Source organism: Cydia splendana, chromosome Z, assembly GCF_910591565.1.
Source record: "Cydia splendana chromosome Z, ilCydSple1.2, whole genome shotgun sequence".
Taxonomy (NCBI): Eukaryota; Metazoa; Arthropoda; class Insecta; order Lepidoptera; family Tortricidae; genus Cydia; species Cydia splendana.
Window position 1 is genome coordinate 5,030,051 of NC_085987.1, and position 27,200 is coordinate 5,057,250.

The following is a 27,200-nucleotide window of genomic DNA, read 5'->3' on the forward strand; positions in this document are numbered from 1 at the left end:
AAATAACTTCTGCACCACTTCACGACACATAAATATATTTTTAATTACAAAAAAACGTTGTTTTTATAAATCAATTTAGCCTTTTGTCACTGACTGTCATCTCGGTGGTACTGAGATTGCCAATCGAGCAGTTTGTAAGTACCGCCTATCGCGGGGTAGTTTGCGTTGGGTCATAATTGAGCGGACAGAATACTTCCATGTATAGCATTTCGCTGTTATGATCTCATTTAAAATATGGACCTGCGGATTTTGAGATAGTGTATTCATTATTTGAAGTTTTCTACCGATTACTATGAACTTTGATTTTAGGGGATTTATAACTAAACTCATAAACTATTTTTTTCAGACCAGGGTGCAATCTGACTGAGATCTTGGTTAATTTTTTCGACAGCCGAATGAGTGTCTTCAGGCTTGAAAGAAGTGTACATTTGTAAGTCATCTGCGTATAGGTGATATTTACAATGATTGATTTTGTATGTTAAGTCTGAGCTGTATAGTAGAAAAAAATAAAATAGGGCCCAGAATTGATCCCTGGGGAACGCCTCTGGTGACCATAGACTTTTCTGACACCATTGATACGTCCTGTGAGTTGCTTAATTCTACCCTTTGAGTGCGCTCACCAAGATAAGAAACAAACCAGTTTACCGTTTTAGGGTCAAATCCATAGTATGTTAATTTTGATAGCAATAGAGTAACATTAATAGTATCAAAGGCGCGCGAGAAATCCAGTAAAACAAGAATTGAAGCTTTTCCGCTATCTTGGGCAGTGAGGATATCATCTACAACATCGAGAAGGGCAGTTGTTGTACTGTGTTTTTTTCGAAATCCCGATTGATTGGAGGGGATGATATTTTGTCCTTCAAGATATTCTACTAGTTGCGTACATACTGTTTTCACTAATATTTTAGACATAAGAGGAAGAATACTTATAGGACGCAGATCTTTGAAATTAGTTGGTGAAGTGACTTTAGGAATAGATTTTATCACAGCACTTTTCCATGCTTCAGGGAAAACGCCCGACACGATTCCCCCTACGCAGCTCATCTCATATGTTTTCGTTATTGTGTAGAGATTTCGATCGTTCGCATTAAACATACAAGTTCAACCGACGACGGTTTAGGATGCAGCGCAAGCGAAAACGCATCTATTGTATATGCTTTGTATGTGATATGTGCCGTTTATGCTTTGCGATTGGCGAACGTTTGAAGAGGTAAGGTTATATACATCATCATTGCTGCAGCGCGAATTGACATATTATAATAAATAGGTACATATGCGTCGCATTTCAGTGCAGGGTTGCCGAATGTTATCCCAACTCCTGAGTGCATAATAGGGTTATCATTTAGCGAATAATATAATATACACTATTGTATGTTTATTCGTGAGCGGGTACTTCGTGTAACTTCTTTAAAAAGTTCGTGGGTTCAAATCCCGGCTCTTAATACGTAATTACTTTGGACTGCGAAATATAATTTGATATTTTTTACCAAAAACATCGTGAGGAAACTTGCATACATCTCCAAAGTAATTCAAAGGTGATTAGTGAAGGCCATATCTTCTGTTACCTTCTAATGTCCTGGCGTTACGCCCCCTCTTAAGTCACTAAATTTCTGTTAAAATGCAGGCTATGTTACATGAAGCTGTTTGTGTTTGTTACTTAACAAATTTTATTTTGTCTACTGCTGGCGATATAGTTTTATGCACTTTACGTAATATCTAGCGGAAATACGAGTACCTTTACTCGTGCAGTATTATTTATGCTGTTTTACTGAGAACACTTTGCAAGCAGCTTTTTGCGATAAATAGACGTTTACGTTACGAGTAAGTCCCTGGGCGTACCTAAGAAACGTAGTTCGAGAGGACCCAGAAATTTAGGCTGTTTCCCGATGGTTCATAGGTACATTAGTTAAAATCAATTAGATTTTAACTTAAATGCTTTTATAATTTTGTCAAAAGTTACATTTTAATTTTTGACAAAACATTTCATTTTAATTTAAAGTTAAAATACCACCTGACCAGCAAGCATATTTTGCGTTCTCGCGCGCTACTCCATACATGTAGCGCGACTACAAGTATGGACTCGCGCGCGAGAACGCAACTCATGCTAGCCGGTCTGAGGGCCTACCGCGAACCACGTTTGACGTGTTGCCTCCCGTCACACTTACGTACGAACTGACAAGTGCGACAGAGAGGCAACACGTCGAACATGGTTTGCGGTAGGCCGTCTAAACTGCAGTGCATTCATCGTTTTCTATGCTGCGTTACCAGATGTGCAATATGCAATGCAATATGATTGTCAATCAATGTGATTTCCTGATTTCCCCTGAGTCTTGAGAACAGAACAGTCTTCTCCTTCATTGGTGACATATATTACAGATGTATGATTTTCTGTATAAACACTAGATGATATTTACCTAAATGACTTTTATCATAATATTTATAAAAGTTTCTTAAAATAATTATATAAAAAAATAGACAACAAAATAATAATCAGACCATTCGTTACCCTTACTATGATCCCGGATGCTTCTAGTGGCAGGTCAATACAATAGAAAATTTATACTATAATTTTTTAAGTGGGCCTTAGGGCCACTTGCACCCTTTCATTATCCCGGGGTTAACCGGTTAAACCTGGAGTTACCATGGTTACCAGTTCAATTTGACATTGGGTTAACGGTTTAACCCCTTAACCCCGGGTTAGTGGGATGGTGCAAGTGGCGCTTAGATATGTAACTTTCTTCTTCTTCTAAGTCGGTCCCTTACTGCTGAAGATCGTGACTCCGCTTGCTAATTTTTCCTATGGCAGCTCTCCATTTCTCCCTGTCGGTTGCGTTGTGGAAAGCGTTGCTTAGTGTGATATCCATCTGGGCGGATATTTGGTCACACCATCTCGTTGGACTTGGTCCTCTAGGCCGTCTGCCGTTCACCTTTCCTATCACCACAAGTCTCTCCAAGTTGTCAGGGTCTCTGCGAGTTATGTGACCGAAGTATCTCGGTACTCGTTGAAGACAGATGGTGGAGAGACTAGGTTCCTTTTCCAATTTGAGAAATGTGACATTTAAGTAATAAAAATACTATTTTGTTATATTTAGGGGAGGGCTATGTCCAGCAGTGGACTAATATAGCCTGATGATGATGATGATGATTATATTTTAACTAAGCCCAACGAAAGGAGACTTGAAGGAACTTTCATAGGGACCATCATTCGTTGCTAGAGGTATAACATCAACACTTTTAACTTGGCATACTTGAACCTTAAGTCTTATCCATAGGGTTTACGTTCAATTATCAGTGCGTACATATCGACATGGTGAGGTGAGGCCCACCGTTTTCTGTGTAGGGTTGCCAGATGGTCGGGATTTGGCGGGATTCTCCCGATTTTTAGCATGTGTTCCCGATTCCCGACAAAGTGAAAATTATCCCGGAAAAACAGCTTTACGTTATAAAACAATAATTTCATGTTCCGAACTGTCGTCGAGCGAGCGAGCGACCCGCGTCGAGCCGCTCGCTGCCGCGAATTTTTTTTGTATGTTCAAGATCTCAAAGAATTTATACTATTTTTATATAAAAACGTCTATGGCCAGAGCAGCTGACGTACGAATAATGTAAAATATCGTTGTTTTTAATACAATTACTTTAATTTGAATGTTTTTTTTTCCGACTTACCTAAGTCCCAAAATCCCGAAAAATTGATATGTTTTCCCGATACTAGCGCCTTTCGATCTGGCAACGTGGCAACCCTATCTGTATACGACCAATAAACGCCACGTGTACTTCAGATAACTCGTAATGGACATTGTTTTTAATGGTCATAGTAGTTTTTGGCCGCAACCTACTGTGATCGGCCGTGGAACGTTCTATGTCGAGGTTTTAAATTGGCTACAAATATAATGACCACCAAAAAATACTTTGGTACCCTAAATAAAAAAGTCATGCTTACCAAAAAAATTACTGAACACCAAAAAAATAAGGCCTAAAAATACAAAAGTACCACCATTTTAATTACGACTGCACTTCAAATTGTATTCAAATACCAAATATATTCACCAAATCTTGAAGACCAAATTAATGCGATATTTTCACCTAAATAAACCACTATGATTACCAAAAAATGTATACATATTACCAAATAAAGTAAACTGATGCCAAAATTACTAGCCCCTCCCGCTCAACCCCCCGTACCCCGCACCGCATACCTACCTTACCTAATCTACTTTTCTAGTAGCATTTTGTTATGCTACTAGAAAAGTAAGTCAAACTGCTACCAGTTAAGTGGGTTAGGTTAGCACTGCGACCCTTACAGAAACGAAATGGTACTAGAAAAGTAGGTTAGGTTAGGTTTGAACTGCGACCTTTACAGAAACGAAATGCTACTATAAAAGTAGGCTAGGTTCGGTTAGAACTGCGATCCTCACAGAACCGAAATGCTACTAAAAAGTGGGCTAGGTTAAGTTTCAACTGTTACCCATACAGATACGAAATGCTACTAGAAAAGTGGGTTAGGTTAGGTTTGAACTGCGACCCATACAGAAACGAAATGCTACTAGAAAAGTGGATAAGGTTTGCTATCCTATTAAAGCAAATGACTCTAAAATAATCATTCTTCTAGAAACGAAATGCTACTAGAAAAGTGGGTTAGGTTAGGTTTGAACTGCGCCCCATACAGAACCAAACGGCTATCAGAAAAGTGGGTTAGGTTAGGTTTGAACTGCGACCCTTACAGAAACCAAATGCTACTAGAAAAATGGGTTAGGTTAGGTTTGAACTGCGACCCTTACAGAAAAGAAATGCTACTAGAAAAGTGGGTTAGGTTAGGTTTGAACTGCGACCCTTACAGAAAAGAAATGCTACTAGAAAAGTGGGTTAGGTTAGGTTTGAACTGCAACCCTTACAGAAAAGAAATGCTACTAGAAAAGTGGGTTAGGTTAGGTTTGAACTGCGACCCTTGCAGAAAAGAAATGCTACTAGAAAATTGGGTTAGGTAAGGTTTGAACTGCGACCCTTACAGAAAAGAAATGCTACTAGAAAAGTGGGATAGGTTAGGTTTGAACTGCGACCCTTACAGAAAAGAAATGCTACTAGAAAAGTGGGATAGGTTAGGTTTGAACTAGCGACCCTTACTGAAAAGAAATGCTACTAGAAAAGTGGGTTAGGTTAGGTTTGAACTGCGACCCTTGCAGAAAAGAAATGCTACTAGAAAAATGGGTTAGGTTAGGTTTGAACTGCGACCCTTACAGAAAAGAAATGCTACTAGAAAAGTGGGATAGGTTAGCTTTGAGCTGCGACCCTTACAGAAAAGAAATGCTACTAGAAAAGCGGGTTAGGTTAGGTTTGAACTGAGACCCTTGCAGAAAAGAAATGCTACTAGAAAAGTGGGTTAGGTTAGGTTTGAACTGCGACCCTTACAGAAAAGAAATGCTACTAGAAAAGTGGGTGAGGTTAGGTTTGAACTGCGACCCTTACAGAAAAAAAATGCTACTAGAAAAGTGGGTTAGGTTAGGTTTGAACTGCGACCCATACAGAAACGAAATGCTACTAGAAAAGTGGGTTAGGTTAGGTTTGAACTGCGAACCTTGCAGAAAAGAAATGCTACTAGAAAAGTGGGTTAGGTTAGGTTTGAACTGCGACCCTTACAGAAACGAAATGCTACTAGAAAAATGGGTTAGGTTAGGTTAGAACTGCGACTGTTACAGAAATAAAATGCTACTAGAAAAAGGTGACGAAGTGGATTAATTAATTTAATAGGATAACGATAATTATATTAAATATTCGCACATTTTTAATTAAAATGTGGTTACAATTTTGGTGGTCATTTACTATTTTTGGGTTAACAATGATTATTTTGGAGTCATTTGCTTAAATATGATATCGAGATTAAAAAAATTGGTTATAATTTTACATTAAAATGGAGTTCTGATTTTGGTGGTCATTTACTATTTTTGGGTTTACAATGATTATTTTGGTGTCATTTTCTTTAATAGGATAGCAATATGTAAAAATTTGGTTATCATTTCACATTAAAATGGGGTTTGAAATTTGGTAATCATTTACTATTTTTGGGTTAATAATGATTAGTTTGGTGTCATTTCCTTTAAAAGGATAGTAAAATGTAATAAAATTGGTAATCATTTCACATTAAAATGGTGTTATAATTTTGGTGATCATTCATTATTTTAGGGTGGTAAAATAGATTTTTTCGGTATTAAATTTTACTAAATCTGGTGATCAGTTAAATAGCAGCCTTTTAAATTTTATTGTATGGGAAGTTTCATAGTTGACTAGTAATCAGTCCACTAATAGTGGTTGGTACATCTTGCTCTTAGCATACTTTAGTGTAATTACACTAATTATTAAACTATAGTGTAGTGCAGGGGTCTCGATCTGTGGCTGATTCCTGCCCGCGAAAAAGGGGCCAAGCTATAGTTAGTCAACCTTCGCCTCGTGCATCCATCAGAAAGTTTGAAGACAAAAAAGATCAAGAAGCTGTAGTGTGGTTAAGGCCCTACTAAAGCCGCGAATAGCGTTTCGTAAGCCACACCCGCTAGCTTCTTTCCCCCCGCTAGCACGCAAACATGGCAGCGCTTCGCTGCGCATTCACAGGTAAAACTCCATCTAACATTAGAAACGTTAACTACCATTATACAAGTAGTAGGTTGAGTAAGGGCATTGAGCATGCACTTTAATCTCAGGCGATGCCGCTTGGCATGATTGTTCCTTAGGTCAAACAAAGCTGATTTGCCCCGGTAACCACGAGATGTACCGTGCATACCCCCCAAATAGGGGGGGTGAAAGGGTCGGCTCCCCAGGTCCAATCTATGCTATTTTCGTATAATTTAGGAACGAGGAATTCATTTTTGAAATAATTATTATACCTTTCCATACAAAAAAAAAATGATTTTTGCACAAAAAATTAAAATGTTATTTATTTTTTTGTGACAATTTGGAATGTTACAATCACAGTGTGGCGATTTGCACTAAATAAAAAATTGGACGATGAAGCCCATGTATTCTTTATTCTGGTAAATATCACTTTAAAGGAGGCATTCATACATTTTTTCGTAATAAAAAAATAATTTATAGTGCGTGGCGGTAACGATTTCCATACAAATAGAACTATGCCCAAATCAAAGATTAAAAATGTTTACTAAAACACTGAATTTGGCATTTTAAAAGTTCAAATATAATGTTTTAATGATTTTTCCATGCGTTTTTGCCCTTTTTTGGTACAAATTTGTAGTTGTTTATTTTTGTTCATACAATTTTTATTTTATCTTAAACTTAAACCTGTCGCATTTAATTGATATTGAAAATTTCAGCTTTATATCTGAAATTGTCGTCTGAAAACGTGCACTCAAAGTCAGCTCACATAATTTCTACCACTATGTAACGTACAGTCAACGATAAACAGATATGTTAACACTTTCTCACCATATACCATTGTAACAAAGCGAAAAATGAAATGTAGTGTAAATAAGACCTAGCTCGATAATACCGTAATATTAAACCATCACCAAAAAATATGGTGTCAACCTAACATCAAATACTCATCACCCACGAAAACCTTGAGTGTGAAAAATTATCGGATTCTCTCAGACAGTTTCAGACGGACATTTTTTGTATATACAGTTTATTTTCTACATACTCCACTGTCTCCGCTAGGTGAACTATTTAAAGTCAAGGACGTAAATATTATACACTTTGTCATTTTCGAAGCGTTCTGTACGTTCCAATTCTCTAATATATAAATTAAGTAAGTAATTGTAGTAAACAGTTAAACACTCCGAAAAATAAAGGAGAGGAGGAGATACGTAGGAAAAAAAAATGCCTTCCGCAGCCCTTTTACTGTAATCTTTTACCCTTTTACTGAGTATACCGATCGTAATATTTAGTTTGAACTATAATATGGAATGAAATTTTAATTACAGTGAAACTTGGTTAAGTGGGACCTGGATAAGTGGGAAACCTCTATAGCTGGGACTCGTGGTGCGGTCCAGACACTTTAGCATTGAATTATTTCTGTAAGGCCCACTTGTACCATTCTACTAACCTGGGGTTAACCCGTTAAACCTGGAGTTACCATGGTTACCAATACAATTTGACACTGGGTTAACAGTTTAACCGCTTAACCCCGGGTTATTGGGATGGTGCCTGTGAAGTGGGCCTTAGTGTGATAAAGCAGACCTCTAACTGGGATTAGTTGTTTCGATTTTATAGTCAAATTTACCTCTATTACTGAGACAGAGAGTGTATTTTACCTCTTTTACTGAGACTAAGGAGTGGTCCGGAAAAAAAGTAGCAGCACATTATGTGGATTTTTCATTTTATTTTGTAATAATTTGTAAGCAGCTTATTTCTATAGTGATCTGTAGATACTATTCTTTACAATTAAATACACTCGTATTTCATATAAAAGGGTGAATTAGAGTTTACGCGTTTAATATTACATCTCTCATGACACTTTTTGAACAGTGTCTTTTGAAAGAAATTATAAGGCATTTCTCATACACATAGTTTTTTCTATCAGTTTGATAATCGAATTAATACATTATTAAATTATTTTTCGTTCTATATAAAACTTTTTTTTTTTTATGAATTTTCATGGAATTTCTACTTTTGTATATTTGCCATTTTTACAGAGATTTGTCTTCCATAGAAAAACCTCTGTCATAGGTTAGATTGGAGAGACTTCCTAAGTACCCAAGATAAATTCCAGTTTATTGGAGTAGCTTATTCGTTAGATGATGTTCTTAAAAGCATAAAATAAGTTATGAAATTGGAAGTTCATTTGTGGCATTGTAGAAAACGGTCAACAAATATTATCAAATTGTACTGTTCAAAAAGTTACAAAGTACATTGCAATAAAAATGAGAAAACTCAAACAATCTCATATTTATCCATATTATTTTATTTTATATTTTATATTTTTATTTTTAAGTATATTAACTAAATTACAAAAAAAAACTGCCTCATAATTAGCAAAAAAATATACCATATAATTCACAGCTACTTTTTTACTGGACCACTCCTTACCTATATTTGACAGATACGTTTGGTTAATTATATTTTAAGAATGTTATAGGAATTGACCTCTGTATCTGAGATAACGTCAATCTATGACCTCTCTAACTTGGCCTTTATTGAATATCTTGGACTTTAGTCTAACCAAAAATTCCGCATTCGGTTAATTGTATCTAAACGACTTCAAGTTTTATTTAGTTAGTTAGAATAACTAGTTAAAACTATCGAAACGAAAAACCAAAAACTATTTTTTTTTTATTAATGTTGTAAGACGCAATGAAGTCCGTTTTATTTTTAATTTAACAAAATCTATCCTTTGTAGAAGTAGAATCATTCAAAGTTAATTCGAATAAAAATTTAAACAGACTTGTACAACTATTTAAGTACAAGGATTATTTTACCTTTATTTATTGTTAGTAGTACCACCTCTATAACTGAAATAACCTCTTTACTCACCTCTATTAATAGAACACTATATACATGAGACATTAATTTATTTATACCTGGCTAACTGCGACCCTGTGTAAGTGGAATACCTGTTTAAGTGAGACAAATTTGCTCGTCCCTTGATATCCTACTTATCCAGGTTTCACTGTATATTGAATTGCCAGAAAGTTCCTTTCGTTCGCTCAATTTCATAACAAAACAATTTCAGTCCGATTTTCTATATTATTTCAAAGTATAAAACAGGACTACCACTGCCAATTTTTCATATAAATATGGTGGGCCGCTCAAGTACATATATATATAACCTTGACTTGACCAATCATACCGAAAATTTCCATTGGAACAACCCAGAAATCATAAAAGAGAATATGCTTATATCATTTACTAACAGACTTCCCTCTTTGCAGCATGCTTCGCAAAGGCGTTCGAGCGCACGCTGCCCCGCTCTATGGCGTCCTCGGTCGTGGGAGAGCTGAGCGCCGCGCCGTCCATGACCGGGTCCCTCACGGACAACCTCCCTCCCTGCGCGCCCCCCATGCAGCTCATGCACGTGCTCGAGGTCACTGTGGAGATCAAGGAGACCGATGCTAAGGTTAGTGTAGGCCTAGTAGTGGGCTGAGCGCCGCCCCGTCCATGACCGGGTCCCTCACGGACAACCTCCCTCCCTGCGCGCCCCCCATGCAGCTCATGCACGTGCTCGAGGACACTGTGGAGATCAAGGAGACCGATGCTAAGGTTAGTGTAGGCCTAGTAGTGGGCTGAGCGCCGCCCCGTCCATGACCGGGTCCCTCACGGACAACCTCCCTCCCTGCGCGCCCCCCATGCAGCTCATGCACGTGGAGATCAAGGAGACCGATGCTAAGGTAACTAGGGTAGCCCAGTCGTGGGCTGAGAGTCAAAAACGCGTCTAAAGCAGGAAATCGTATTAACCGTGGTAAAATGCGTGAAAACAAGTTACATACACCTATACTAAATCGTATTAAACGCGTTTTTATTTTATTTTATTTATCTATAGTCAAACGGACTTTAAATACTGTTTCTTTCAACAGGGCACATACAGCCACGTACCTAAAGAGCGTCTGGGCTTCAAACTGCGCGGCGGCATCGACAAGCAGGTCACCATCAACGTCCAGCAGGTCACCAGCAGCTCCCAGCCAGTCCAGGTCGAGGGAGACGAGTTCCAGGTGAATCTACATTTTAAGAGACTTACAGCAGGTACTCAAGGAGAAAAGCAGATCTATATTCAGCAGGTCACCAGCCTCGGAGTAAATATCTATGGAGCCGCCATTAACAGGCGTTCCCCTCTGAAAAAGTCCGCGGCCGCCGGTCAAGAAGGTTATATAAAACTAGTTGCCACACGTCATACGCCATTCAGCAAACGTCAGTCTAAGCGGAATGATAGGAGCCGAAAATGCCGAATTGCAGCGTTTTCTCGTGCAAAATGAGATCGGAAACGTCTAGTCTACAAAAAGAACACGTTTCTTATCATATGTAAGTACTACTACATCTAAATATTATCAAATAGTGCATTAACTTTGCAAATAACTAAAAAACATTGTCAATCTGACAGTGATACCAGTGATATGGTATTAGATCTAATTTAGGGTAATTCTAAAGAAGACCTTCTAAATATTAATTAGGTACGAGTAGAATTTCTAATAGGGAATATTATGCGAAATTCTGCGTATCTGGGGGTCCGCCGCGGAACAAGTAAATTTAAATTTCGTTATCTAACCTCTCTATCACTATTGCATATTTGAGCGATAAAGAGAAAAGAGAAAATTTACTAGCTGCTTAGTGCTACACTCTGGCGGCAGAACATTGCAGTAATACGCCCTATTTGCGTTGCTTTTTATTATATAATTTATGTAACACATTATTTTTATATAACACCTTAGTTTCATATCAACCTAATCTATTTAATCAAATAAATAGATCTATAAGAATAAAGAAAAGGGGGACGAGGGATCAAAAAGTAGTCGAAAACATTTCGCGTGATTTGTGCACAACCCCTAAATAACGTAAAATTACCGACAGACTATTTTATGAAAATTAATTTTTCCTTTAGTTTCTACATATAGCCGGTCAAGCAGATCTTGTCAGTAGAAAAAGGCGGCAAATTTGAAAAATGTAGGCGGGAAGGGATATCGTCCCATAGAAAATTTGAATTTCGTGCCTTTTTTACTGACAAGATTTGCTTGACCAGCTATATATTTTTATTTAACATGTCAAATATTTTACTAATTTAAGGTATTTACGGCTGTCACTTTCCATAAATAGGCACTTTTAATTTATTACTCTGGTATCACCGTACCAATATTAGTGATGGGACACCATAAAAACCAATATCGGTAAGATCGATATAAACATAATGAATAATATACAGATGGTCAAGCAAATCTTGTCAGTAGCAAAAGGTAGCAAATTTAAAAATAAAGTAGGCGCGAAGGGTGATCGTTCCATAGAAAATTTGAATTTCGCACCTTTTTCTACAAGATTTGCTTGACCAACTTTATTATTATTTTATTATTACTTAGTAAGAGGGGAGTGGACGGGGTCTGAAATAAACAAAAATTAGGAGAATCAATATTTCCATCTTTTTTTACGCCGCACACCCAGGGCTCGGAAACCATTTTATTCTTCAAACCGGTTTCGTTCATTCACCAGGGAACGAAAAGGATATCGTTTCTGTTTAAGGTTACTGGTTAAATAACTGCTCTATTGAGATACTGATTTATGCCAAATTCGTTCGCCTTCCGATTTTGTGGAACGAAATTAACCGGTTAAATTGAAAATATCGAAGCGAGATAGAATGGTAAGTATTGCTATCACTTTCACGTATGACAATGAGTTTAACCGAGAGTCTCTGAAAGCCAAGAGTAACCGGTATTATATCGTTCCATGCGAAGCGGTTAGGTGAGAGAACGTAATTTCTTAATTCGGTTTCGATCAATTTAACTGGTTTCCACCAAGATATCTCTTGGCACAAGAATAAGAATCTTTTATTTGCGATAAACATTACCAGGAAACGCCGCCATTTCATGATCAGGCTAGCGACTACCAGCCATATCGTTAAAACCTCATCGTTTGACGATATGCCTGCCGACGTTTAGGCACATAAGTAGAATGAGATGTTCCTAGGCAGATCATTAAACGCCGCCATTTTATGATCTGCCTAGCGAACACCAGCCATATCGTACAAACCTCAAGGAGTGATATTCCTAGGCAGATGATGATCTGCCTAGTGACCACCAGCCATATCGTGCTAACTTCAAGGTGTGATATTCCTAAGCAGATCATGAAACGCCGGCATGTCATGATCTGACTAGTGACCACCAGCCATACCGTGCAAACCTCAACATTTAGGCATATCGAATAAGTAGGATGTCCTAAATTTTAGCAAATGATAACCATTTAAATGGCTTGACACTTGACAGCCTACTTATAGTACGTGTTTGGGTAGTGTATGATTTTAGTACCTACCTAGTACCTACGCATGCTGCTCCAAATGCCACATAGAATGCAGCAATAGCAGTGGCAAAAAATGCAAAAGGCAGATTATTAAATGGCGGCGTTTCATGATATGCCTAGGAATATCTCGATATGCCCGATTTTACGATCTACCGCCGATATATATACTAATTATCCCCTACTCAATATCCCTTAAATGACATCCTATGGCCGCGTTCCATCTCTGTCATCAGATCTGCATGCTCGATAGTATATTGCATTGCTTTCAGAAGTAAACCAACATGTAAAATATTAACTAATGAACTGATATTAAAAAATCATTATATTTCAGCTTGCAAGATTTGCCCTAAACAAATTGACAAACTATTAGAAATAACATCTAAACAATACAAAAATTGAAAGTTAGTAAAATTCTGGTACAAAGACTTGATATTGTATTATTTTTATAATTGATAAAATCAGAAATTAAAATTCATTGTCAATAAAATATCGACAATATTATCGGCGCGTCCCTCGCACTATCTAGGTTTATTTAGAACTGACGTCATCTCGTTCACGGACAGGGTTGTCTGTGTTTGTTCTTGTACTTGTGTGAATATAGTTTTTGCTAGTGTTTGATAATTTTGTCGTGTGCGTGTGTAGCGACGCATGCTAAAAATGCATTAGTGTTAACATTATTTGTGTGCGTTACCTCGTCCCCCGCGCCAAAAACGACAGAATTTTTCAGATAGAAATTAGTGCGCGTCTCCACTCCATAGATATTTACTCCGAGTCACCAGCAGCTCCCTGCCGGTCCAGGTAGAGGGAGTGGAGTGGCTTCTAGGTGAAAAGGTTTTTTCGAAGTGAAAACTTCTTTAGCGGCGCTGTGCACTTTTTGAGGTGGGGAAAAAATGTTAAACTCGAGACAGCGTAAGGCGTAACCCTCTCTTTCTACCGCGCGGCGAAAATGTATGCCTGAGCCTGCTGTTTCGTTTAGGCGGCGCAGGGCGCTTGCGTGACGTCACGTGTGACGGACAATGTCAATGTGTTTTTTTGATTTAAATGCCATCTAGTGAGTTTCCCTCAAACTGGTATTAATATAACTGTAGTACTCACAGTGATGTGCTTAGGGGTTTCAAGTAATGCGACGAAGAAACGCTAGATGGCGTTAACCTCAATTATACATAGTGCTGCAGACATTTTGCACTAGATGGCGCTGTTATTAATATTTTGAGTTACAATGTTGTCACTCCCGGAGTGCAACCCGTTGTTTTTTTTTTTAATTTAGGTACTCAATTGTAGTTGAGCTCTTTGTAGGTTCAAGGTTGTCCAACACTCTTTCAATCCTAATTTTTACCTTTTAAACCCTTTGAAGGCTACGCGGCGCGTCATCGTGAACCTTGTCGGAACGCACGAAGGTTGATATTGATCTGTAGCGGCGCGCGTCATTCGACGTATTTGGCGGTCACAGGATTAATTATTAACACTATCTTAACCTACTTGTCTTATCCAGGTACCATATGGAGGCTTATACATCGAGCGCTGTTTTGGCATCCTACTGGCTCCAGCGCGAGGTGTTAAACACCCGGACATGAGGCTCCTCGAAATGGTAAGAGATAGTATAGAGTAAAGCCAATGTGGGGAAGACCTGTATATAAAATGTATTGCTGGGCCTCGTATATGTATACGTACTAGGGCTTCCAGTACCGGGATCCCGGGATCCCGAAATACCGGGATCCCGTCTGTTTAAACGCGTTTTTCAATACCGGTATTTTTTAATGCAATACCGGGATCCCGGTATTTTCAAAAACAAGGAAAATGTGCCGATTATAACGCTTAAAATCCATTAAAATGATCAAATTCGGCTGTATCAAGAAGATTACTTGCCCATTTAATTAGAGAAGATCATTTAATTGAAACAAGATCTGTGCATATGCGTTAGATAAATATTTGGTGATGAATTCTGATGTTCAGGATATGATATGAATATAATTCGTCCTTAAAATGGCTGCCATACTACAATTCATTGCACACCAATTTTTCGTGCCAAATTTGAATTTAGTTATTGGCTGGTTTGAACACTTTGATTGAACTAAAAATGTGACAAAATGATTGCCAACCTGGAGGGTGAAATAATAATTATTGCAGATGGTGATTTTTGTTTAATATCCTAAGCCAGGCGTGGCTCACTCCGTGATTTCGTCGCTTTGCAAGTACATCCGTTTCACACCAATTTTGGTGGCTAGCCATAAGCCGCGCGTGGCGCTGTCGCCACCTAGCGTCCATATCGGTTCTGATCGTAACAGACGCGTTTTGTTAGAGAGTGAGTCTTCTGTACCTAGTACTATTATTTATTATGTGCCTAAGCTAAGGACATACATATCTGGTGTTACAGTGAGCCTTTTTTTAATAAAACTCAAATTTTTAAGCGATTCATAGTCAATACCGGGATCCCGGTATTGATGAAGACAGTTTCGGTATTAATACCGGTATTGAAAGAAGTCCGGTATTTGGAAGCCCTAATACGTACAGTCGGTTCCCTAACATAAGGTCCACTTTTCTATACAATCAGTATGGCAACTTGAGTACTTAAGTTGGGGCACCGACCGTACGTCTCTCAAACATAGTAGGGTCTACCCTTCACTCCTTCTCTACCGACCTTCTGTAAGTAGATTATGTGTACTAACGCAATAGTTAAAAGCGACGAAGTAGCTTGTAGACGGTCTTTACTTATAAACGGTCTTCTTCGCGTTGACCTTAGTCATAATTAGAATAAGTTCTTGAAAACAAAACCCTAACTTACTAATCTGTTAACAAAGCTGTTCTTTCTTCAAATAACAACTCGAAGTAATTTCTTAAAAATATGTAGTTACATGTTATAGAGTGTGTCGCATTTTGAACAGACTTTACCTGTACTTACTTGGCTGGCGCGATGACCCAAAATGAGTCTTGGCCTCCAACACAAGAGCACGCCACTTTGCTCGGTTCAGATCGGTATCACGATCACGCCAGCTTTCGCCGACGCCGAGCTCACGGAGATCTGCCTCCACTCTATCTGTTCAACGATATTTAGGATGACCAACAGGACGGCGTCCAGTCCTTTATTTGTACCTAATGTTTTGATTCCTTGGTGGCACGCTTTTACTAAAACACTATACTAAACATACCACTTTAACCTTCTCCTTTATCAATCCAGGTCAGCGGCTCCTCAGGGGTGTCAGGGTGCTCCGGCTGCGCCCTCTGGAACGCCGGGGACTCCGCCCTAGCCGCTTTTAACGTTGCAAGCGGCGACGGCGCCCCATCATACATGTCCATTGCCCTCGACCTGGTTATCAGGGGCATACCGGATCCGCTACGGTAAGACATAGCCGCCATCTCCTTACAAATGGACTTGTAGAACGCCTGAACCCCTATAGTTCGTTTTTTTAGCATTAGAAATAAGGAAAACAATCTTGATGTGTCTTTTAATTGAAAAACACATTTTAAAAATAAGTTACGGCAAATATGTAACTATTATGAATCTAATACGATCATTTATATTTTTCTGCTTTCATAAGTTATAGTTACCTACTGATTTTTAAAAAGCGTTTTTCAATTAAAAGACGTCAAGATCGCTTACCTTCTTTCAAGTTCTTTCTAATGCTAAAAAAAACGAACTATAGAGTGTAATGTTTTAGGGTAAAAACGGAACCCGATTATTAAGACTCCACTGTCCGTCTGTCTGTCACCAGGCTGTATCTCATGAACCGTGATAGCTGGACAGTTGCAATTTTCGCAGATGATGTATTTCTGTTGCCGCTATAACAACAAATACTCGGAATCCTCGGTGGGCTAGTCCGACTCGCGCTTGTCTGGTTTTTTAATATTATGGATTTACTAAATCAAAAGATTAGAAATAAAATGCAAGGGACTCCCTAGTAGCCCCTTTCGACGTGGTGAACGCCAGTCGTGCCTGCATACGTCTCCATGGCACTCATCTCCAGAATATATTAGGGTGGTATTCCACCTTTCCAATTTTTTTGTCCAATGTGTATTTTGTCTCCCATTATGCTTAATGAAAAAGTGAGATGCAATGATATTGGACCAAGATATTGGACAGATGGAATACCACCCTAGGTGGCAATGGAGTGATTTCAGTAATGGGACTTGACAATCATCATGACCTTTGTTAATATAATTGACCATACGCATTATATTCAATATTCATATATGTATATTGTAGGCTTGGATCCCAATGACAAGTTATTTTTCTGAAAAATTGGGATATGCCCAGTTTGTTAATATCCTTACTTACTTACTACTTACATCGCTGGCTCAGCGACCCGAAGTGGATCTTGGCCTCCGACACTATATTTCGCCATTCGTAAATAAATAAATTAATTAATTTTAATCTGATAATTATTGATAGTTTGATGGGTCTACGCCGTCTACGAGTAGAACTAGTTGGCTTATCTTTACGGGTCATGTTATTGACCCATTTATTGCTAGAAGATATTGATTTAACTGAGCCAGTTGCTTGTAATAGATGTGCTTAACCCTTAAATGCATAGTGTTGCCAAATGTCTACAAAGCATTAGACAGCTCACAGATTAAAAAAAGGCTTACGTTCTTGAACGCACCTTTAAACCAAACGTCAAGTAGTAGGGTGATGATTTAAGGGTTAAATTTACGCAATATTTATAATTTATAAAAATTACATTCGTTTTAAGACGAAAAGTCGGAAAGCTTGGAAAAATCCAGGCGGCTTAGCACGGTCGCGTTTTTATCCCTTGTCACCATGCCTGTCACGTTCTAACAAGTATGTAAGTGCGAAAGGGACGCGCATAGTGATAGTCGATAAAAATGGAACCGTGCTGAGCCCGCAGAAGTTGATAATTTTTAGTAATGATTTTGAACGGTGTTTTCGGGTTTAGTAATTATTTTATATTTAAAAACTTTATCATAGGTATATCACAAATAGTGTACTTTATATTATGTGTATTTTATAATGGTAGTAAAAAAATCATATATATGTATATATATATATATATCTTATTAATATATATATATATATATATATATATATATATATATTAAAAATAAGCCATTGTAACACGGCTGTTTTGTAAGGGGGTAAAATAAATAAAAGAAAAGCTCCGGCTTGACGGAAAATGGAAACAGCCATGTTAACAAAATAAAATTAAATCAAAATTAAATTAAATAGACTAAACGGAAACCTTGCTGCAGGAAAGCTAGGAGGAGAAACAATTAAACAAATTTATATCTAACAAACTTTATTAATCTAATCATTTACTGTTAAATGCTCAGTGGTAAGGTGGGTCGCTTCACAGGTTCTAGTTATAAGGGATTACACCCATTAATTAAAAACTAAAAACTAAATTTCGAAATACCTAAGTTTTATGCACCAGAACTTTCAAAACTTCAAACTGAATAAAATTAAATCATAATTAACCATTTTAAATTTGTAGTTGGTGGCGAATGCCACTCAAAAGTTATGCAACAGACCGACCTCAAAAACTGCTGCTGGAACTGCAGCAGCGGGGAGCGAACTCGCCTTTCCCCGGGAAGCTGGCCGCTAACCTGGTTGGAGCCGGCCGCTGCAGATGGCGTGGTACAGATCCCACAGCCTCATATTACAACTTCTAAACATCTTCAAATGAATTTCAAAAGAAATCGAAAGCTCTTCAAAAGAATTCGAAAGCTCTTCCAAAAAATTCACAAGCTCCCGGCTCCTGTAAAGAACCAAAAACCTGGTTAAGGACGAACCCACAACGTTTCGCGCCATATATATATATATATATATATATATATATCTATTACTGAAAATTACATATTTACATAAATATGATTTAGCCAATTCAACTTCTAACACTGATTTCGCAGTGAAAATAAAAGTTATATTTTTTTTACTATTTTTCCTAGAATCGGCAAACAATTAAGTGATACATATATTAATTTCAGGCAAAAAGAAAAAATCATGCATTAAAGGGTTAAGTTAATTTCCAATTGGCACTGCCACAAATATTTAGTTAATATGGGCATAGAGAAAAGACACACTGCGCTTAGATGAATGGAAATATGTAGTTTAAAAATAATACAACTCTTTATTTTTAGGCTGGTGATTGAAACCCCGGTGAAAATATATCCGCCGACTGAGCGCTTCTGGTACTACTCAAAAAGACCGCTGGTGCAACAGTTCATCATCAATTTGAAAGAGGTTAGTCCTGAAAACACCAGTTTGTTAAATTAAAACAAGTTTCTTGTCGGATTCATAAGACAGCATAAAAAAAGGAATGAGTATTATTTCTACTTTACTGACAAATTGGGTTTGCCAGACTATAGCGTTGATGGTTTTTAACCCCCGACACAAAAAAAGAGGGGTGTTATATGTCAGTCTGTCTGTGGCATTGTAGTTCTCAAACGGATAGACCGATTTAGATGCGGTTTTTTTACTGAAACTAAAAGCAATCGCTGCTTTGTCGACGAAATTATCAATGTTGTTCGTTGTTCGAGAAAAACCTAGTGGACAGAATAGTCCCTATGACGGAATTAGCCACATTGACCTTAGCGTAGGGGGTTTTGTATGATTGAGTGCAAAGTATCCGAAAACGACGTCAAGGATTGGGCGAAGTGGAAACGAAAGACACGGAAAGCTGACCCTATCACCATGTGGTCCATGTGGGATAAATAGCTCTGAAGAGAAATAGAACGTAGGGGATTTGTTATTTTATTAATTTCTTCTAGACGGTAGACGCCCAAGGCATGCTCCAGTATGAAGTCGCCAACGTGGAAACATCGGGCGAATTCGACCGTTCGCGTCTCAACTTGCCCCTGCTGTCCAGCCTGCTGCCCTCGCCGCTCTCTAACGCTCCCGCGCCGTCCTCGCCCCTTGATGACTCAGGTAACATCCGGGGGCACGGCAGTACCCCTGCCAAGTCGGGCAAAACAAAGAGGCACGGCCGTACCATCCTTTTTTCGAAATCATTCAGACCATTTTCAAAGCTAGGACCCTGAATTTTCAGTGACATACAGGGCGTAGTATGATTTAGATATAGGTATTCCCAACACCATTTAATTTCAACTTAGTTTAAGAATTATTGCACGTCAAAGTTCCTTAGTTTTGTCACTGACACACTCACTCACTGACTCACGGTCATCATAATTCGAACTGCGAACACGCACTTATAGTTTATGCGCCGTTTTTATAGTAAATGGCTCTTCTATGTGTGGATCTTTAATTACTTACAATGTTTCTATTATTACAATTATCATGTTTGCCATACGATTAAATAATAATAGTAAATGACACTAAAGCTTGTTTAATTGTTTTGTTTTGTGGAATTAAAGGTAAAAACAATGAAATTATATCGCGGTAGACCCGTTTGTGTAATTAAATATGTGTACAAAACGCGAGAGTTTAAAGTGTTACTAAAGCTTGTTACAATTGCATTTTTACTTCGAAAAGGTGATAAGTCGTAATGTCAATTTAGACAAACACAGTTTCCCTTAAAACTTAAAATTATTTTTGTTTCTTAAACAAAATATATCTTCACACCTGCATAGGGTTGTCAAATATGTATTAAATAAGTTAAATAATAAAACATAACCACTACACTGTCCGCAAACCAAACTGACGACCGTCGACCGCTGTTTGGTTTGCAAATAGCATTAATCAGTGCCCGCGGAATACTGGTTGGAGATTCCCGATTGTTGCAACCCTACCCTCCAATATTTTCTATTGCATTTGCAATTTTAGTGATGCTATTTGACATTGGACCTTACTAAATATTATTACGTTAGCTTTATTTATATATACATTATTTTTTACAATAGATAACCCATTAGCTTATCTTTATGTCTGTATGGCTGTTTAGTATTAAAACGCCGGACGAGCTATACCAAGATTATTTCTGATCCCAGATGGCGACGAGCCCATGCTTAGCGGCACCGGCGACGTCTCAAAAGACTGCGGCGAGGAGGTGCTCGAGAACTGGGCCAATGTTCTCAGGAGGTATGCTTTCATATTTTATATTTTTTTTTACCTGTAAAATTTGCTTTTACCAATAAAGATCTGTATTCTGTAATGTTATAATATTAAAAAGCTAGTCTTAGCCAATTTTTTAACAACCAGATACAGATGTTGTGCATAATTGTGTTCCATCGTATTTTCTAAGAAACGTTCGTATTTGTCATGCTAATTCAGTCCACCTCAGTACTTGTTGTACCGAGACTGACTGAAATAGCAATTATTTTCCAAGACACTAAATCAATAATAATAATAATGATTGTGCATGACACGTCCGTACGTTTCCGTGAAAATACGATGGAAAATAATAATGCTACACTACAAACGCCACCCCAATGGCGTGGATATAATTATGTCGTAGTCAGATCGTATAATCCGCCGTATTACATTACGGCTAACCGTTTTCAAAAACAGGGGCGTTTTGAAATGCGACGGTTCGACGATTAGCCGGATTGTCATTGCGATACGTTCTTCAATAAGGTGGCCTACGTTTAGCCGCATCGTACTACTATTTAGATTGTAGAGTGACCAGTTCTTTCGGTCGACTACGTAACCGGAGTTTGACAATGTTTGCAATTTAATTTATTTTTACCATGGTCCCACCGCACTACATGTGTTTCTTTTCCAAAACATTTCCTTCACAACTTAAATAGACGGAGCCTCGCTTAGCGGAGCTCCTATTTCTGGGCGGTTTGCCCTTCGGGCATCTGAAGCTACCTAACGAACCTAACCTACTTACCTACCTACGCTTTTTTCCCCAAAGTGTAATGTTTTCACGGACGTCTCACTAATCAATAGGTAGGTAGGTTAGGTTCGTTAGGTAGCTTCAGATGCCCGAAGGGCAAAACGCTCAGAAATAGGAGCCCTGCGAAGCGGGGCTCCGTCTAGTTAACTTGTGAAGGAAATGTTTTTTGAAAAGAAACAGTCCGACGAACACCAGATTTGATGGACACCCCAGCGTTTTTCATAGTTTGTTGTTGTTATGTCAGGCAGCATTATTACATTACGGCTAGCCGTGTTGAAGAACGTATGGCGCCATTGATGGCGCTTAATACATTCCGGCGGATTCTCATTCAGCCGCATTCAATCCGGCTAATCGTTGAACCTCCGCATTTCAAAACGCCCCTGTTTTTGAAAACGGCTAGCCGTAATGTAATACGGTGGATTATACGATCCGACTGCAACATATATAAGGGAAGGAATGGAAATATTCGCGTAGAAAGGTTCTGGTAGGCTACCGTAGATCAATTGGTTAAAAGCAATGCACGGATTGCAGAGGTTGCGGGTTCAAGTCCTGCCGAAAGCGTAGTTTTTTTTTATATTTTTCCTTTAATATAATTTTTTTAAGCTAGTCTTAGGCCTGAGCTTCATTGAATGATGAGATTTGTAAAGTTTAAGATAAAGCTGGTCTTCGGATTAGTTTTTCGGATCTATGTAGAATCTGTTCGGCTTGGAACATTATGCGTAATTTTGGTTTCCAAAAGTTGACATTTGACAATCCAGTGACAGCAAGACATATCGCTGGCCCAATATTACACGGTTGTATGTTTCACTTTTATCGAACTGAAATTTGAACATTGTCATGGTGACATTACGAGTAAGTCGAATTTTAACTATCTTAAAAATGTAGCATAGAACCCTGTAATATTGGGCCAGCGATATGGTGCGATCTATGTATTTCTACTATCGAACAAGAGGGTACGATGTTTTCTTAGACTTTACATCTCTTGTACTATCAATAACTTTTGGTTAATATCTATACTGCACATTCTGAAATATTCGCTAAGATGTTCTTTATTTCACAGTTGGACCGGACCTCGCCCTAAAACCCTAGACAATCTCGTCCGCACCAAAGGGGTCCCAGAGGCCCTTCGCGGCGAGGTGTGGCTCCGGCTTGCCGAGGTCGAGCAGTGCGACAAGCTCATGGAGACCTACAGGACGCTGATCAGTCAGGTACCCTGCCTAAATACTAGTCCTAACACCCTAGACAACCTCGGCACCGAAGGGGTCCCAGAGGCGCTCCGTGGCGAGGTGTGGCTCCGGCTTGCCGAGGTCGAGCAGGGCGACAAGCTCATGGAGACCTACAGGACGCTGATCAGTCAGGTACCCTGCCTAAATACTAGCCCTAACACCCTAGACAACCTCGTCACCAAAGGGGTCCCAGAGGCCCTCCGTGGCGAGGTGTGGCTCCGGCTTGCCGAGGTCGAGCAGGGCGACAAGCTCATGGAGACCTACAGGATTCTCATCAGTCAGGTACCCTGTCTAAATACTAGTCCTAACACCCTAGACAAGTCAGGTACCTACCTAGCATAGACTAGGAATAGTAGGAATCCTCTAGACTAGACGGAGCTTAGAGCAATTATTTCATGAAACCGATGCTGCCAAAAATACAGGGGTGCGGGGGACGAGGTGAGCGAGTCCCGTGCCGTGATTGGTCCTTTCAAAGACATGGGCGTCACACAAAGACACTTGACTAGTAGGTGGACACTTGACATGGAGTAAAACTACCGTATATTTGTGGCAGAGGGGGTAGCGCTACTATGCTCAGTCTGCAGGATGTCTTGTCTGTGCCACCTAGTTTAAACTTGCTAACCAACGGTGCTAATGCTAACTGCAAATTTGCTAACCAACGGTGGACCTTATGTATTTGTAATAAGGTTTACGAATTGTCAGTTAACAGTGTGGACGATGATACGATAATTTCCAGCAGGCGTATTATGGATGGGTTTATCCTCGTGATAAAATAACAGTCACTTTTTAACACCGCGGGATAGAAAGTGACGGATAACCGTCACGCTGTCACGTAGACAAGAACGACCATCATATCCGTGGTGACTCGTATTTCTATAATCCTCGATGCCATTTTGTCATCTACAACCTGACGGGCAATCCCTTTTCTGGCTTCTCTACTCTACAGCCAGTAGAAGAAGAACTTGAAGAGGAATGGATGTAATCATAATGACTTTGCGGTATTTGCCCCAACACCTTGTGAAGAGAAGAAGACCGTATAAAATCGTCTTGGATACCTCTATTTCTTGATTCTCTTTTGTTGGATGTTGTTCTAGTTATGAGATTAAAATTGTATATTTTTCTGCCAGGAATGCGAAGAGGAAGCGGTGATCCAACGTGACATAGCCCGCACCTTCCCCGCCCACGACTTCTTCCGCGAGGCCGGAGGCCTCGGGCAGGACTCGCTACTACGCCTGGGCCGCGCTTACGCCATCTATGACTCGGAAGTTCGATACTGCCAGGGACTGAGCTTCTTAGCGGCCACGCTATTGCTACACGTAAGTATACAGCAATAGAGTTGATTTTACAACAACTTGTAACGAGACCAGTGCCCTATCCCACAAAACTTTACAAGTGTACAATTCGACAAAATTGTTAAATTGTAAACAATAAAATGTACCACAATAATTACAAATATGTATTCGTTACAAGTCTGCAGTATACAAATATGTCATTTTTGTGAAAGCGTATCACAAAGAATAAAGGTATGTCACGACAGCTACATAATTGTAGAATTGTTGATTTGTAAATATACAATTCTAATGTTACAACTACAAATATGTAACAATTTATTTTGCTTCTTTAATGTTGAAGGTAGTTTTGCTTTACTGATCTATCTATGAGCATTTACATACCAACTGACATTACAATGGATTTGCAAGCTAAACTGACCATTTTAAACCACTTGTAACACCATGAGCATCGCCAGTGACGTGATATTGGGATCCTGACCCCAACCATCTTAAAACAGTCAGTAACTGTGGTTTAGAATCAAAAGCATGATTTCTTCGTGTCGAATGTCTAAGGTTTCCACCAACAATCTGTAGTAAATATTCGACGATAGATTTATTCACTCTGAACCGCTGATTAAATGTAAAATCAGTTATGGTCAAAGATAAATTTATACGTTCTCTATAAGGCCTAGGACGTCTTACGATTAATTCAAAATTCAAAAATTCTACATTTATTTAGCAACAAGGGCACTTTGACACGTCCACATTGAATTTACATACAAGCAAAAATAATAACTATACATCAACAACTTTATAAAATACAACTAACTGCAATGCAACTACCAATTCAAACTAACGTTAATACAATTACTTAGAGATGTATATGGTCTCTTAATGTCGAATTATTCTATTATTCGTATAGTAGCAACTGTAGCAAGAGGGTGCGACACACGTTTAGAGAATTGTTAACTTGTAGGTACAATTCTACATATATGTATAATTAGTACTACAATTTAATGTAGCACAAAACAATTGTCAGCTACAAATTTGTACATTTTCCGGAAAATATATGTAGCATATGTAAAGTTTTGTGATACAATAAATTGTAAACTTGTTGATACAATTTACATATTTGTCAGAATTTTCCACTACAAATTTGTTACTTGTATATTTTGTGGTACGCACATTTGTATTATTACAAACTTGTAACTTGACACTTGTAAAATTGTAATTGTAAGTTTTGTGGGATAGGCCACTGTTAGGACTTGCGTTTCGCCTGGGCCGCGCTTGTATATACGACACCGAAGTTCGATACTGCCAGGGACTGAGCTTCTTAGCGGCCACGCTATTGCTACACGTAAGTATACAGCAATAGAGTTCATTTTACAACAACTTGTATCGAGACCTGTTAGAGGACTTGCGTTTCGCCTGGGCCGCGCTTGTATATACGACTCCGAAGTTCGATACTGCCAGGGACTGAGCTTCTTCGCGGCCACGCTATTGCTACACTTGCGTTTCGCCTGGGCCGCGATTGTATACACTGTTGTTACATCTAAGTATATAACAATAAGGTTTATTTTATAATAACTTACCTAGTTACGAAGCTAACAGCCGCGGCTAACTTTCGCTACTGCACGCTTTCGTTACGATATACGACTCCGAAACGAGATTGGTGCTTTCAGTTCTTACATGTCTGTCTTTAGGGTGGTATTCCATCTGTCCGATATCTTGGTCCAGTTTTATTGCGTCTCACTCTCGCATTAAGCAAAATGTGAGACAAAATACCCATTGGACAAAGAAACAAGACAGGTGGAATACTACCCTTAATTATGTCACAAGTTGGAATGTTAAGTTAATGTTTTGTATTTGTAGATGCCGGAAGAGCAAGCTTTCTGCCTCCTTGTGCGTCTCATGTACGGCTACGGTCTACGGGAACTGTACAAGGATGGGTTCGAAGAACTTTACATGAGGCTCCATCAACTGGATAGGCTTATGGAGGTAGGCATCTCTCTTGGTTTTGGCGTAGTGAGGACAAAAAATTACATGAACAATGAAAATAAATCTAGGTATAAGCAACACTGGCTTCTGACGTGTCGGAAGGGAGGGGCCCAAGAGATATCTTGCCGTACATATCATTCTGCCTTTTTTGCGGGGGGCAAACGTGTACACAGTCGCATTTCTTACTGACTACATACAAAATTGACACACGTTAAAGACAAATCTTGCACACCTCGATCTCTTTTGGTGTACGGACGAGTCACAACATGCACCGCCATAGGTTACATTGGGTGTTTGCCCGTAGAAATTAAGTCACTCAACAACTTGAAATTTGTGACAGCTCTTTAAAAAATTGTCATTGAGTTATGCCCCTACAAGCTTAAATGAATATTATAATATAAACGGTTAGTTAATAAGTATGTAAGTAAAAAAGGTTAAAGTCAGGTCGTTCAGTGACTGATCCAGGCGGTTTTGTAATTGGTCGGTTAACCTATAGGTAAATGTTACTACCCGAACATGTACAAATTGTTTATTTACTTTTATGTAAATGCCTAAAGGTACAGACTATACTCAATGTATGTCTTACTCAATGTGTGTGCTCGCAGGTGCAGCTGCCAGATCTCCGCGCCCATTTCCAGCAGCTCGGCGTGGAGCCGCACATGTTCGCCTCCCAGTGGTTCCTGACTGTGTTCACGGCTAGATTCCCGCTGCCTCTGGTAAGGGTTACTCGATGTGTGTGCTCGCAGGTGCAGCTGCCAGATCTCCGCGCCCATTTCCAGCAGCTCGGCGTTTAGCCGCATATGTTCGCCTCCCAGTGGTTCCTGACTGTGTTCACGGCTAGATTCTCGCTGCCTCTCGTAAGTAAAAACGGTCCTTAAGCTGCATGTGTACACTGGTACGCCAATAATACTTACTGTTGACCTAGAAACATAAAATGTGTCGCTTAACTTCAAACTCGTGTAAATCCATTCGACCCGTGGGTTCATTTTGTATTGAAAATGGGGCGCTTGGCACTGAAA

The 27,200-nt window shown here is 39.0% G+C and overlaps 1 protein-coding gene and 1 long non-coding RNA gene across 7 annotated transcripts in view; one reads left to right on the forward strand and one right to left on the reverse strand.

Moving 5' to 3' along the window:
* Positions 1-27,200, reverse strand: part of LOC134804314 (uncharacterized) — a 538,216-nt gene that overhangs the window by 256,945 nt on the left and 254,071 nt on the right. The window lies entirely within an intron of this gene.
* LOC134804270 (rab GTPase-activating protein 1-like) overlaps positions 1-27,200 on the forward strand; it is a 111,507-nt gene that overhangs the window by 58,571 nt on the left and 25,736 nt on the right. For all 5 annotated transcript variants that reach the window (XM_063777253.1, XM_063777254.1, XM_063777250.1 and 2 more), the window contains 11 exons: positions 9,873-10,057; positions 10,515-10,649; positions 14,429-14,524; positions 16,112-16,272; positions 19,030-19,132; positions 19,660-19,816; positions 20,836-20,926; positions 22,747-22,894; positions 24,040-24,228; positions 26,056-26,181; positions 26,787-26,897. In XM_063777253.1, coding sequence (XP_063633323.1) covers positions 9,873-10,057; positions 10,515-10,649; positions 14,429-14,524; positions 16,112-16,272; positions 19,030-19,132; positions 19,660-19,816; positions 20,836-20,926; positions 22,747-22,894; positions 24,040-24,228; positions 26,056-26,181; positions 26,787-26,897 — 1,502 coding nt within the window. The remainder of the gene's footprint in view (positions 1-9,872; positions 10,058-10,514; positions 10,650-14,428; positions 14,525-16,111; positions 16,273-19,029; positions 19,133-19,659; positions 19,817-20,835; positions 20,927-22,746; positions 22,895-24,039; positions 24,229-26,055; positions 26,182-26,786; positions 26,898-27,200) is intronic.